Source organism: Bison bison, unplaced genomic scaffold (genome assembly GCF_000754665.1).
Source record: "Bison bison bison isolate TAMUID 2011002044 unplaced genomic scaffold, Bison_UMD1.0 scf7180017864066, whole genome shotgun sequence".
In the NCBI taxonomy this organism is placed as follows: Eukaryota; Metazoa; Chordata; class Mammalia; order Artiodactyla; family Bovidae; genus Bison; species Bison bison.
The window spans coordinates 7,585,981-7,599,724 of NW_011494638.1; the positions used below are offsets into that span (position 1 = coordinate 7,585,981).

The 13,744-nt window shown below is 38.7% G+C and overlaps 1 protein-coding gene across 3 annotated transcripts in view; it reads left to right on the plus strand.

The window, feature by feature from the left end:
• FAM81A (family with sequence similarity 81, member A) overlaps window positions 1-13,744 on the plus strand; it is an 86,318-nt gene that overhangs the window by 57,057 nt on the left and 15,517 nt on the right. For 2 of the 3 annotated variants that reach the window (XM_010836831.1, XM_010836832.1), the window contains 2 exons: window positions 11,070-11,199; window positions 12,785-12,891. The exons of the other annotated variant lie outside the window; for it this stretch is intronic. In XM_010836831.1, coding sequence (XP_010835133.1) covers window positions 11,070-11,199; window positions 12,785-12,891 — 237 coding nt within the window. The remainder of the gene's footprint in view (window positions 1-11,069; window positions 11,200-12,784; window positions 12,892-13,744) is intronic. 3 annotated transcript variants of the gene reach the window in all.

Genomic DNA, 13,744 nt, shown 5'->3' on the forward strand with positions numbered 1-13,744 from the left:
TCTATTTCCCATGAAGTGATGGGACCAGATGCCATGATCTTCGTTTTCTGAATGTTGAGCTTTAAGCCAACTTTTTCACTCTCCACTTTCACTTTCATCAAGGCTTTTGAGTTCCTCTTCACTTTCTGCCATAAGGGTAGTGTCATCTGCATATCTGAGGTTATTGATATTTCTCCCGGCAATCTTGATTCCAGCTTGTGCTTCTTCCAGCCCAGTGTTTCTCATGATGTACTCTGCATATAAGTTAAATAAGCAGGGTGACAATATACAGCCTTGATGTACTCCTTTTCCTATTTGGAACCAGTCTGTTGTTCCTTTCTCTGCAGTTTTTTGAAGGAGTTTTAGAAGGATAGGCATTAGCTCTTCTCTAAATGTTGGATAGATTTCTCCTGTGAAGCCATCTGGTTCTGGGCTTCTGTTTTTTGGGAGATTTTTGATCACAGTTATCACAGTTTCAATTTCAGTGCTTATAATTGTATTGTTCATAATTTCTATTTCTTCCTGATTCAGTGTTGAAAGATTGAACTTTTCTAAGAATCTGTCCATTTCTCCCAGGTTATCCATTTTATTGCCATATAGTTGTTCATAATAGTCTCTTATAATCCTTTGTATTTCTGCATTATCTGTTGTAACCGCTCCTGTTTGTTGATTTGATTCTTCTCTCTTTTTTTCCTGATGAGTCTGGTTAAAGGTTTGTCAATTTTGTTTATCTTCCCAAAGAACCCACTTTTGGTTTTATTAATCTTTACTATTGTTTCTTTCATTTCTTTTTCATTTATTTCTGCTCTGCTCTTTATGTTTTCTTTCCTTCTACTAATTTTGTTTTTTTTTGTTGTTGTTCTTTTTTTCCAGTTGTTTTAGGTGTAAAGTTAGGTTGTCTAGTCTGTTTTTCTTGTTTCTTGAGGTAGGATTATATTGCTATAAACATCCCTCTTAGAACCGCTTTTGCTGCATCCTATAGGTTTTGAGTTGTCATGTTTTCATTGTCATTTGTTTCTAGAAATTTTTTGATTTCCCTTTTGATTTCTTCAGTAACCTATTGGTTATCTAGCAACATATTATTTAATCTCCATGTGTTTGTGTTTCTTACAGTTTTTTCCTTGTAATTGATACCTAGTCTCATAGCATTGTGGTCAGTGAAGATGTTTGACATGATTTCAATTTTCTTAAATTTACTGAGGTTTGATTTGTGACCCAAGATGTGGTCTATCCTGGAGAATGTTCAATGTGTACTTGAGAAGAAGGTGTATTCTTCTGCATTTGGATGGATTGTCATGAAGATATTAATGAGATCCATCTCATCTAATGTGTCATTTAAGACTTGTGTTTCCTTATTAATTTTCTGTTTTGATATGTCCATTGGTGTGAGTGGGGTGTTAAAGTCTCCTACTATTATTGTGTTACTGTTAATTTCTATTTTTATGTCTGTTAGTATTTGTCTTATGTATTGAGGTGCTCCTATATCATGAACCCCTTTTATTAATGTTGAGTTATTTTCTAATATAGATATGTCCCAAGGCTCTCTTACAAAATGCAGTGAAAACATGGGAACAGACCAAAATTTACACAAAGGGGACAAACAAGTTGTGGAGCAATAATAAGGTCTTCTCAGGATGATTTAGGGTGTTTCTCTCTTTTCTACTCCTGTCTCTCACCTCCTTTTTTCTTTTCTTTTTTAAACTTTTTATTTTGTATTGGCATATAGCTGATTAAAGGGCTTCCCCAGTGGCTCAGCATTAGAGAATCTGCCTGCAATGCAAGAGATGTGGGTTCAATCCCTGGGTCAGGAAGGTCCCCTGGAGGAGGGCATGGTAACCCACTCCAGTATTCTGGCCTGGAGAATCCCATGGATGGAGGAGCCTGGCTACAGTCCATAGGGTCGCAGAGTTGGACATGACTGAAGTGACTGAGCACACACATAGCCTAAATGTTGTGATAGTTTCAAGTGAACAGTGAAGGGACTCAGCCATATATATGTATCATAAAACCTCTTGGTAATGCCAATATTTTGTTAGGCCATAACACCCATATTAGAAGCTTAGATTATGATACAGTAGTCCCAAGGGAATACACCCCAAGACTGCCAGTGGGTGCCTGAAACTGGGAATAGCACTGAAGCCTCTCTCTATATATATACTATGTTTTTTCCTATATACTATCCCTGTGAGAAAGTTTAATTTATAACTTAGGCAAAATAAGAGATTAACAATAATTAATTATAAAATAGAATAATTCTAAGAGTTTACTGTAAAAAATATTGTGTGAATGTGGTCTGTCTCTCAGAATATCTTATTGTAGTGTATTTACCTTTGCAAGGTTGTGAGATTATAAAATGCCTATGTGAAGAGAAGTAAAATGAATGACATAGGCATTCTATAAGTGTCATTGCTTTTTAAATGCCATATACTACCATGTCACAAGCTGTAAGAGAAGATCTGCCTAAGCATGAAACTCAAATCATGTCTGTGGTTAGACATTTGGGACCCTGTTCTGGACTTTTAATCACCTCCTTGCCGTCGTTGATCAGACAGCCAAGTGATAGAGTCATTCTGCCACCTAATTGCCACAACCAAGAGCTGTACCGGGAAGACAGCTGCCCAAAGACCCGAAAAGGGAAATTTTGGAATGAATACATTAGCAGTTCATTGATAATATTACATCAGATAAAACAGGACAACTGGTCGGAATTCATTGCAGGTTCTTGTTTAACTAAATCTACTGTGTCGTGCCCACAGCTACATGCGAGCCCCAAGGCTGCCTTTTATGATGTGTGTTTTTTGAAAAGAAAGGAAGGGGGCTTCCCTGGTGGTCCATTGGTTAAGAGTCTGCCTGCCAATGCAGGGGACACAGGTTTGATCCCTGGCTCAGAAAGATCCCACATGCAGCTCAGCTCGTGTGCCACAACTATGCACCTGCACTTTTCCATACTATTCTGTCACTTGTTTCTTCATGACCATATACTGTGGGCCTCCTTCCAGTGTGCACATGGATCTGACTTACTTTTTGATTAAATATGGGATATTCTGTTCCATGTATGTATCATAATTTAATGTATTTAGCCACTCCTGTATTAATGGAAATGTGTGTTGTCGCTCTGATACTTTGACCACCTGACGCAAAGAGCTGACTCATTGGAAAAGATCCTGATGCTGGGAAAGATTGAGGGCAGGAGGAGAAGGGGAGACAGAGGATGAGATGGTTGGATGGCATCGTTGACTCAGTGGACATGAGTTTGAGCAAGCTCCGGGAGATGATGACAGGGAAGCCTGGGTGCTGCAGTCCATGGGGTTGCAGAGTCGGACATGACTGAGTGACTGAACAACAGCAATGTTGTAGTGTTTGTATTTCCAAGTGAGACAAAATATGGAAGCCAAGCTATAGCTAGTGCAAATCTGTGAGCCATGAGCTTTAGGATCATTTTGAGACCTTTTCAAGTAACTTATTTAAACATAGTCTGTCCCTTGAACTGCTTTGTGAAGATGATGAACTGGTATGATGTAAATTTCCATCCAATAAGCTGTTATTTGAATTGGAAAATAATATTTTTGTATTTCATGGTAATTTAACACTTCAGATTTCCCCAGATATAATTTAGATAATGTATTGCTCAAAAATTTTGAGCTCAAAATTAAAAAGAGGGGTCTGACTTTGATATTGTTTTTAAGCGTCATTTGTGAGTGGGGATGATTTTGAGGACTAAATGAACTAATATTTTGTTCCTGCATGTTTAATTCATGCATAATATTATGCATCTTGGACAGTGCATGCTGCTAAGTCGCCTCAGTCGTGTCCGACTCTGTGCCACCCCATAGACGGCAGCCCACCAGGCTCCCCCATCCCTGGGATTCTCCAGGCAAGAACACTGGAGTGGATTGCCATTTCCTTCTCCAATGCATGAAAGTGAAAAGTGAAAGTGAAGTCGCTCAGTCATGTCTGACTCTTAGCGACCCCATGGACTGCAGCCTACCAGGCTCCTCCATCCATGGGATTTTCCAGTCAAGAGTACTGGAGTGGGGTGCCATTGCCTTCTCCGTGGACAGTGCATGGTACGTAGTAAATATTCCTTATAGTCATTCACTGGCAAGTATTTATTGAGCCCCTACTACAAGCAAGGCAATGTGCTCGGCACTAGGGTTTTAGTGGTAGAAAAGGCAGTTGCCCTTCTTCCTTAAATGTAGTTTATATTCCTTCTAATAGGAGAGCTAGACATTAAGCAAATTATTGCAAAATAATTATTTATTTCACTTATGATTCTGGTTTATAGATTTTGGGGGAGTTTCTATAGAAATGATATCATCTGCATATATTGGCAGTTTAATTTCTTCTTTTCTGATCCTCATATCCTTCGTCTCTCTTTTTTGTCATCTTGTACTGGGTAAAATCTTCAGTACAGTTAATTAGAAATTTAAAAATGGGCATCTTTCTCTTGTTTTCAACTTTATGAGAATACTTCCAGAGTTTTTCCGTTTTTTGGATGATGATTAATCATGGATTCATCAGATTTGGGAAGTTTTCTTGCACTCCAGATTTACTAAGACTCTTTATAATCTGTACTGAGTTTTCTCAAATGTTTTTGCATCTATTCGAATCACAGATTTCTCTCTTAATCTGTTAATGTAAATTTAGCAAGGTGGTTACTAATATTAAAGTACAAAGATCAGTTTCTTTACTATAAACCAATAGGAAACAACTAGAAAACATACTTAAAATGAAGATGTTATTTAAACTAAAATCAGAGAATGTGTAGTAACTAGGCATATATCTAACAAAAATTGTTCAAGACTTCTTGAAAATTAAAAAAAAATTGGTTAAGAAATAATAAGAAAACATAAATAAATAGAAACATATTATATTCAAGGGTAGGAAGTCTTTAATATCTTTAAAAATATCAGTTTTCACAAATGAATCTTCAGAATCCATGAAATTCCAATTAGATTCTAGAGTTTTATGGAGAAACTTGATGATTATAATGTTTGTATGTCAGAGTTAAGAGTCAGAAACATTCAAGATACTTACGAAGATGACCAAAGAGGGGAGAATTGCCCTACTAGATACCAAGACTTGCTATGAAACTGTAGTTGTTAAGATGTTATGTTGGTGGCTTAGGGATAGAGAAATTGAACAATGGAATGGGATAGAAAGTCCAGAATTGAACCACACATGTATGGGACTTTGATATATACCATAGATGGCATAGCAGATCCGTGGAGAAAGGAGAGACTGTTAAGTAAATGGAGCTAGAAAATTTATTATCCATTTCAAAAAACATTCATTTTTTCCCTATTTCATACCAAATATAAAATCACCTCCAGATGAGTAAAGGACTTAAATGCTAAACATAAGACTTAAAACTTTTAATAGAAACATGTAGAGAAATATCTTTTAGACCTTTTGATAGGGGAGGATTTCTTCTTGATATATAAGGCATTGAGATGTTTGATTATGTTAAAATTTAAAGTGTTGCTCATCATTTTTAAATAAGAAAATGAGACGTTACAAATGGAGGAAGACATTGTGTAGTAAAACGTTGTGTCAAGAATATATGTACAAGTTAAGAATAATGCAAACAATCCAATGCAACAATGGGTAAGAGACATGAACTGACATCAAAGAATAAACACATATGACCAATAAACATGTGAGGAGATTCAGTTTCATTGGTTGATATTGAAATAAAAATGTAAAAAAGCAGCAATATATGCTTTCTCACTCCCAGTAGATTGACATCTAAAATATCCCAAAATGCCAAGCATTAGAGAGGATGTAGGTGCCCAAGATCTCTTACCTATTGTTAGTAGGAGTATAAACTAGTGGGGGCTGATATTACCTCTCAGTGCTGAACATCCACATACTTTGAGATCCATCAGTTTATGCCCAAGATAAATTGTTGAACTTGTACCACAGGAGGGTATGTTCATAGCAGCATTGTTTGAAATAGGAAAGTCTTGCAATAACCCAAAGTTCCCATTAGTGGAGGTTTGGAAAATAAATTGTAACGAACAATAGAATATTATTTTGTAGTTAAAATGAGTAACTACTGTAGTGTTTAACAATATAGTTGAGGCTTAGCAATAAGTGAAAACAGTAAGTATCAAAATATTACATATGACATAATGGCTTTTGTAACAGTTGAACTCAACTAATACACACATACACATACTTTTAAGAAATATATATGTGTATATATATATTAATAGATAAACAGACATGTATATGTGTGTGCAATACAGTCTTAAAAGGAGAACAAGGGAATGATGACACAGGATTTAAAGTAGGAGCAGTTATTTAAAAATAATTAACTGAATAAAGTGAGCCATGAATAAAGTGAGCTGCAGATGGTGATTGCAGCCATGAATTTAAAAGATGCTTACTCCTTGGAAGAGAAGTTATGACCAACCTAGTCAGTGTATTAAAAAGCAGAGCCATTACTTTGCCAACAAAGGTCTGTCTAGTCAAAGCTATGGGTTTTCTAGTAGTCATGTATGGATGTGAGAATTGGACTATAAAGAAAGCTGAGCACTGAAGAATTGATGCTTTTGACCTGTGGTGTTGGAGAAGACTCTTGAGAGTCCCTTGAACTGCAAGGAGATCCAACCAGTCCATCCTAAAGGAAATCAGTCCTGAATGTTCATTGGAAGGACTGATGCTAAAGCTGAAACTCCAGTACTTGGCCCCCTGCTGCAAAGAACTGACTTATTTGAAAAGACCCTGATGCTGGGAAAGATTGAAGGCGGGAGGAGAAGGGGACTACAAAGGATGAGATGGTTGGATGGCATCACCGACTCAATGGACATGAGTTTGAGTAAACTCCAGGAGTTGCTGATGGATAGGGAGGTCTGGCATGCTGCAGTCCATGGGGTCACAAAGAGTTGGACATGACTGAGCAACAGAACTGAACTGAAAGTGAGCCATACATGGGCCAATGATGAGTGCATGTCATGAAAACAGGAATTAGAGATAAATGATAATATAGTAATTCTTTAAGAGATGGGAATACCAGACAACTTTACCTGCCTCCTGTGAAACCTGTATGCAGGTCAAGAAGCAACAGTTAGAACTAGACGTGGAACAATGGACTGGTTCCAAGTTGGGAAAGGAGTGCGTCAAGGCTGTATATTGTCACCGTGCTTCTTTAACTTATATGCAGAGTACATCGTGGGAAATGCCAGGCTGGATAAAGCACAGCTGGAATCAAGATTGCTGGGAGAAATATCAATAACCTTAGATATGCCGATGACACCACCCTCATGGTAGAAAGCGAGAAAGAACTAAAGAGCCTCTTGATGAAGGTGAAAGAGGAGAGTGAACAAGCTGGCTTAAAACTCAGCATTTAAAAGACAAAGATCATGGCATCTGATCCCATCACTTCATGGCAAGTAGATGGGGAAACAAAGGAAACAGTGACAGACTTGATTTTCTTGGGCTCCAAAATTACCATGAATGGTGACTGCAGCCATGAAATTAAAATACACTTGCTTCTTGAAAGAAAAGCTGTGACCAACCTGCTGCTGCTGCTGATGCTAAGTTGCTTCAGTCATGTCTGACTCTGTGCGACTCCATACACGGCAGCCCACCAGGCTCCCCTGTCCCTGGGATTCTCCAGCAAGAATTCTGGAGTGGGTTGCCATTTCCTCCTCCAATGCATGAAAGTGAAAAGTGAAAGTGAAGTCGCTCAGTCATGTCTGACTCTTCGCGACCCCATGGACAGCAGCCCACCAGGCTCCTCCATCCATGGGATTTTCTAGGCAAGAGTACTGGAGTGGGGTGCCATTGCCTTCTCCGGTGACCAACCTAGAGAGCATATTAAAAAGGAGAGACATTGCTTTGCTGACAAAAGTCTGTCTTGTCAAAGCTATGTTTTTTTCCAGTAGTCATGTATGGATGTGAGAGTTGGACCATAAAGAAGGCTGAGCACTGAAGAATTGATGCTTTTGAACTGTGGTGTTGGAGAAGATTCTTGGGAGTCCATCAAACTGCAAGGAGATCAAACCAGTCAATCCTAAAGGAAATGAGTCCTGAATATGCACTGGCAGGGCTGATGCTTAAGCTGAAACTCCAATACTTTGGCCACCTGATGCGAAGAGCCGACTTGTTAGAAAAGACTCTGATGCTGGGAAAGATTGAAGGCTGGAGGAGAAGGGGACGACAGAGAATAAGATGGTTGGATGGCATCATGGACTCAATGGACATAAGTTTGAGCAAGCTCTGGGAGTTGGTGAAGGACAGGGAAGCCCGGCATGGTGCAGTCCATGGGGTTGCAAAGATTCAGACACAACTGAGTGACTGGACAACAACAGCAAGTAGAAAATGATAATAATAGTGGTGGTAATAGTAATAATAATAAATTTTAAGAAGTTCAGCAAAAGAAAAATGTGGGGTATCTGGAAAGTATTTAATTGCTATATCTGATCTCCAGGAAGGGTTCAGTAAGGAAGAGACTATTGTACTTAGCTTGAGGGATGTATAGTACCTAGTCAGGTGACAGGGTCAAGGAAGAAGACTTCATCCAGAGAGAACAGCTTGGGTCAAGGCCTTAGAGTAGGGAAGAAGTGAAGTAAGTTCAAAGGCTTGCAGTGTAATGGTGTGGCTGAGTACAGAGGAAAAAAGGGACAGAATATATAAGATGATGCCGAGAGGTAGGTGGCTTGGGACTGCCTCTTTCTAAGCATTTTAAAGGATTTTGGTTTTATCCTAGAATAGCAGGAAATTGTACAAAGAATTTATACAGAATTTGGTTTGATTTTTCTTTGCTCACACCTTTGTTTCTTTGGGGTTAATACCTAGATTGCAAGGTACATCGAAATATATTCACGTTTCAAAATTTGGAGTATATACAGCCAAGTTACCCTCAAGAAAACTTGTAAAATTTACTATTCCTCCTGCAATGTGTGATGTAGCTTAATTATACAAACTCCAGTGTTGGGCAGTAAACATTTAAAATATTTCCAATATAGATGGATAGTGACATGATTGCTGCTTTGTGTCTATTTTATTGTGAATATTGAAGTTTACACATGTATATATGCAGTTTTTCAGATTGTGTTTCAAAATATTAAAAATATTTTTATCAGTATTAAAATTTTTTTATCCTAATACATTTTCTGTTATTTCCAAAGAGGATTATAGCATTTTAGTCAAATGATTAAGCTAAACAGGTTGTTCAACTTAGAGAAAATGTGAGTCATTACCAAGTAAAATCTCAAGAAGTTTGAAGTAATTGAGCTGGTAGCTTACTTTTTTCAGAGTCTATAAAAAATTAAATTTTCCAAAAATTTTCTCAGTTTGTTGTTTCTTGCATCCTACTCCTTCTCTCTGGGTGTTCTTTTCTTCTTACTGAATTCATTATTTAATGACTTTTTCAATATGAGTGTGTGGGCGATGCATTTCTTAATCTTTGTATGTCTGAAACGTCTTTATTTTGCACTTATTCTTGTATGATGGATTTGTTCCCCTCAATCCTTAGACGCTGTTTCTCCAATATCTTCTGATATTTATTGTCTTCTGGTGTCTGTTGTGTGCTATCAATCCTATAGTCAGTCAAAAAATCATTTTGTCTTTGGTATTTGGTAGCTTTTAAGATTTTATCTTTATCTTGGGTTATATGAATTTCACCGTAGTCTGTTTAGTTTTACTTATGCCACTTGGTATTCATTGACTCAGAGAAGGCAATGGCAACCCACTCCAGTACCCTTGCCTGGAAAATCCCATGGACAAATACTTTAAAACTCATGTCTTTCTTCAGTCTTAGCAAATCTACAGCCCCTGAAATATTGCTTCTTTGCCATTCTCTCCATTTTTCTTTTTAAAATTCTTCAACCTCCCTTTGACTTATGTTAGCATCCCTTTATTTGTCCTCTATCTTTCTTCACTATTTTTTCATGTTTTGCGTCTCTGTCTGGCTTTGGTGCATTCTGAGCAGGCTCCTTGCTACTTTCTTAAAATTCACTGATTTTATCTTCAATCATGTTTAGTGTTTGTCAGGTCTACTAAGAAAATTGTAGCTTATTTTTAGGATTTCTAATTTTTTTCTCTTAACCGCTTATTCTTTATTTTAACCTCTACTTAAAAAAAAATAGAGTTCTCGTGATGAATGTTAATCTACCTTTCATTTTTGAGTACCTAACACGTATGTATTTTAAGCTCAATTGATCTGAGGCCATACATGTGAGTGGAAGGAAAGCTGGCAGTAGTAAGAATAGAAGCCACAGGAGTCCAGGCTCATGTAATTTACTTCTGCCTTTAGGACCATTAGGCTTGATGTCTACATATTCCTTCCCCTCCAAGATAGCGTCCTGCCTGTGTGCCCATGTCTGGGGCTTGGTGTTCGTAATGGGCTGCCCAGATTGCCTGGTCCCCCAGTGGCCCCTGCTTAGGCATGTCATGTCTACTGGAGCCCAGTAGCAAGCTGGCAGGTCCTTCTTAAAGCAGGAATGATTGTGTTGGAACAGGACATGACTTTGCTCTCGATTCCTAGGAGGTCATTCTGTGACTCCCCTAATAGGGTTTGACAGAGGCTTCATGGCCCAGATTATCTATCACAGATACTTTGCATACCTTTAGAACTGCCAAGTCATAAGGCTCAAGGGCAGAGTACCTGGGACCAGCTGCAGAACTTTCCCGTGCTCTGGAGCACACTCAAAGCACATAGCCTTACCGGTGGTTTCGTAAAATGGGAATAGAACTTTCAGATGTGGTAGAAGTTGCCTCCAAAACCCAGAGGCCCTGAACTTGAGAGGTAGAGGTGGCACTGTAGAGTGACGGACCACACTTGGCTCACTCTGTAAGCTTTTTGCTACTGGGCTCTCACTGCATATTCAGTTTTGTACTGATGAGCATTGTAAAGCCTTGTTGTGTTGTTACATCTCTAGTCTTATTGAGCAACATCCCTGTGGTTTAACTTAAAAACCGTAATGTGAGCAGCTCTCTGAATTCATCCAAATCTCTGTTAAAACGGATGATTCATAGTGTAGTTTCTCTGAGTGGGATCATGCACCTTGTAGTATGCAAGGAAGCTTCAGCACATGTTTTAAAATTTTGATAAGAATTTCCTTTGTTGTTTATCTGGATAGATGTGACGCCAGCATAGCCAGACTCTCTGCCGAGCACAAAACAACCTATGAGGGCCTCCAGCACTTGAACAAAGAACAGCAAGCTGCCAAACTTATCTTGGAAACAAAAATCAAAGACGCAGAGGGACAGGTATGACCTGTTTCAGGTAGCTTTTTTTTTAGGTAGCTTTTTGAAAGTGGGTATTTGTTCTTATCTAAGAATAACATGGGTTTAATTATTTCCTGCAGGAGAAACTAGTCAGGGCACTCAGCATAAGCATCCCTCTTCTTCCTCCTCCTTCTATTTCACTGGAGTGGCCCTTTGTAAGAATGCAACCAAAATGCCAAGATTGTCAGTACACTCCTAATTTTAAGTATTCTTTTCCCTCATTCTTCAAACAATATGTTCCAGAAATTCTAACTTATATTTCCAAAACCATGTCTTAGACAGGTAAGTGATAAAAGTGTTGTTTTACAGGCTTTTACAGGCCACTAATCCCAATTTTGGATTCAGGAGATAGTTTATTCATAGGATTTGTGGGCTGCCTCATCACATAGTTTGTATATGGGAAAAGATTAGAACAAAGCTAGAGGGTTGCTAGCTTATAAATTTCAGAGTATTCTACCTTGCAATTCACAGGTTAATTTCTTAAAGCAGAATTCTTGGCATTTCACAGTTTGTTTTTTGGCTACTTAGAAGTTTTCCTTTGCCGTAATGGGGCCTGTCTTCTAGGACTTTCTCTACAATGTCTGTTTTACTTGCTGTTCTGCATTTGAAGAGAGACCACTCCAGTATTCTTGCCTGGAGAATTGCACTTCATGGTTTTATAATAATTAATTTTTTTACAGAAACAGCTTTGGATCCTTATTGGAGGCAGCTGGGACACAAATATGTCTAATCCAATAAATTGACTAGGTACCTCCTTTTATTAGAATGAAAAAAAAAAAAAGTGTTAGTCTCTCAATCATGTCTGACTTTTTGCGACCCCATGGACTGTAGCCCACCAGGCTTCTCTGTCCATGGGGATGCTGCAGGCAAGAATGTTGGAGTGGTTTGCTATACCCGCTCCAGGGGATCTTTCTAACTCAGGGATTGAACCTGCATCTCTTACATGCCAATGCCAACAACATTGGCAGGTGGGTTCTTTACCACTAGCCCCACCTGGGAAGCCGAAAAATTATGTTTCCTGATAACTTAACCTGCATCTGGAGGTAAATCTGAGACCTAATAGGTTTTGTAAGTGATAAGAATTCCATCCTTTATGACTAGTAGCCACACTAACGGTAGAAATTCCAAGGTAAAAATGACTTCTATTTTATGCCAGCAGGTGGAAGTCTTGGTCCTGGGCAGGAGCTGGGCTTGCTCAACAGAGACCTGTAGTTGAGTGCTCACTACATGATGAATATTTTGGCAGTGCTGCTGGTCTTGATATTTTTTTTGGCTATGTCCTGCAGCTTGTTGGGATCTCAGTTCCCTGACCAAAGATTGAACCTGGACCACAGCAGTGAAAGCTCAGAATCTTAACCACTAGGCCACCAGGAAACGCCCCTGGTCTTGATTTTTGATGGGTGTGTATAAAAGAAATGGAAGTAGAGAGATTAGGTGGACTCCTAAATGAATTTATTACATTAGATTGAATTTAATGCCATGGACGAGGATACATGTCACTAATGTTTTTTGAAATTAGCTCTGAAAAGGTTTGATATGGTATTTACAAGCGAAGTGTCTTTTCCAGATCTCTCAGCTTTTAAACAGAGTGGACTTGTCAATATCAGAACAAAGCACCAAACTGAAGATGTCCCACAGAGATAGTAACCACCAGCTTCAGCTTTTGGATACTAAGTGAGTAATCAACTTAGAAAAATCTGTTATGGTTGATGTTCTTTATACTACAGTTTTTTCCCTTTTGATTTTTATTTATTGTACAAAGTGAAAACCATAATGGAAGTTCACAGGGAAAGTTTCCTTGTAGCCTGTTACCACTTTACCTTGCTAATTATTGTTTTTAGTGACTGGATAATAATCCATCTATTCATCCAATAAATATTTCTGGGCCTAGAGGAACATGGCCTGGGTGCTGAGAATCTGAAGAAGAACAGGCTTTGTTTTTACCCCTGGGGAGCTGATAGTCTAGGGAGTTGATGAATGTTAATGGAATAATCACTTAAATGAGTGCATGCTATGTTATTACTAAGTGGTGATACATGTTTTGAAGGAAAGATACATGGTTGCGGCAGGCTGGTTAATGGTTCCTGCAACTATCACCATGTTCTAATTCCCGTGAATATGTTATGGCATTGTTGTTGTTCCATCACTCAACCATTCCAACTCTTTGTGACCCCATGGACTGCAGCATGCCAGGCTTCCCTGTTCTTCACCGTCTCCCAGAGCTTGCTCAAACTCATGTCCATTGAGTCGGTGTTGTCATTCAACCATCTCATCCTCTGTCGTCCCCTTCTCCTGCCTTCAATCTTTCCCAGCATCAGGGTCTTTTCCAGTGGGTCAGTTCTTCACATCAGGTGGCCAAAGAAACTTCAGTTTTAGCATCAGTCCTTCCAGTGACTATTCAGGATTGATTTCCTTTAGGATCGACTGGTTTGATCTCCTTGCAGTTGTAGGGACTCTCAAGAGTCTTCTCCAACACCACAGTTTGAAAGCATCAATTCTTTGCAGTCAGCTTCTTTATGGTCCAACT